The sequence below is a fragment of the Artemia sp. Qi Xiang Cuo genome, chromosome 3 (assembly GCF_049724085.1).
Source record: "Artemia sp. Qi Xiang Cuo chromosome 3, ASM4972408v1, whole genome shotgun sequence".
NCBI lineage: Eukaryota > Metazoa > Arthropoda > Branchiopoda > Anostraca > Artemiidae > Artemia > Artemia sp. Qi Xiang Cuo.
This window is the reverse complement of record NC_142796.1, coordinates 78,278,612-78,279,955: the sequence shown is the minus strand read 5'-3', so window position 1 is coordinate 78,279,955 and position 1,344 is coordinate 78,278,612. Positions and strand designations below refer to the sequence as shown.

General features: G+C 32.6%; 1 protein-coding gene across 1 annotated transcript in view; it reads left to right on the top strand.

Moving 5' to 3' along the window:
- Positions 1 to 491: 491 nt before the first annotated feature.
- Positions 492 to 1,344, top strand: part of LOC148954568 (uncharacterized) — an 87,539-nt gene continuing 86,686 nt past the window's right edge. Inside the window, exon 1 of the mRNA XM_089086340.1 lies at positions 492 to 505. Coding sequence (XP_088942466.1) covers positions 492 to 505 — 14 coding nt within the window. The remainder of the gene's footprint in view (positions 506 to 1,344) is intronic.

Here is a 1,344-nt window from a genome sequence, read left to right as displayed (position 1 = left end):
CATGATTTCATCAAGTCATGACGGCTAAGGGTATGTCTTATCGATGCTGTTAAATGGCGTAACTGCGATATATAGAGAACAGCTAAGGCTGTTAAGTTGAAGCTTTCAGTACATGTCTAGATGAATCAAAACAGAAATGTTATTTTTAATGCATAAATGTATATTTATATCTTTTTATTATATCTTAAAGTGAACAATTGTGTATGTACCTATGTATGTATGTATATATTTATACATTTGTTGTTGAAAACGCATCCATATTTTTTTTTAATTGGTACCCTGGGATTTTCTCACCTGAAAAAAAAAACGATCTAGATAGGTAACGAGTTTGAGAAGATTCGTTTCAAGCCTTAATTTTGAAAAAAATGTTCATGTGACTGAAGTCACATATTTATATACATTTTAAGAACGGAAGTTACGTCATTTTCCCCCAGCAGTAGTCATATCGTTTTTAGTACCTATGATGCATGAAAAACTACACAAGATGATTAATGACTCCGAACTGGTAAAAAAGGCACGGAACCAGGAACAACAATAATCAGGTTGAATAGCGAAGGAAAACGTTGCACAAAGAAATCTGCAGTTAGGAGACAGATCAAAATTACAATGGAATGAAGGAACGTGTTAGTTTAGCGTGCGTGAGACTGTGAAGGATAAACGGGAAGAATGAATCGAATTCCCTTCAGAATTCTTTAATCCAATTAAAATGGCCGATTTTTTCACCCTAGAATGAACAAATGTTTTAGCATCTGCTAAGAATCACAAGAAGGATAACAGAATTCACACCTAAATTTCTTAACCACCCTGGAATGGAATGAAGTTATTTTGGTGTCTATGAAGGATAAAAGAAAGAAGAATTGAATGCATGTGAATCCACATCAGAACATCTTAATTCAACTAAAATTGCTGATTTACCGCCTTTTAACTTGAAATTAATGAATAAAATGAGGATTATGCCAATGTGTAATTTAGACATTTCAGTGGGCCTAGCTGCGTGCAAATTCTTGGTTGTTTCTGAATTATATTAATTAAAAAAGGAAGTAGTTTTCTGAGGGAAGTAAAGAGCAAAGCTGAAAGTTAAAACGTACAAAAATTATTACTTCACCGCCTATCTAACATATATCGATAAAAATAGTGCAAATATACCAGCTGGAGACATTTCCCTATGTTTGTAGGATAATAGAAAACTAGCGTTTTGCTCAAAAACACAAAAGCCAAGTAAAAAAAAAAACAAAAAAAAAACAAGAATATTGATTTAGGAGTAAAAAGTGAGTATGTAGCCTCAAAACAACAAACTGATCTATAACGCTTTTCATAGTCTTACACAAGCTTTTATATCAGTAA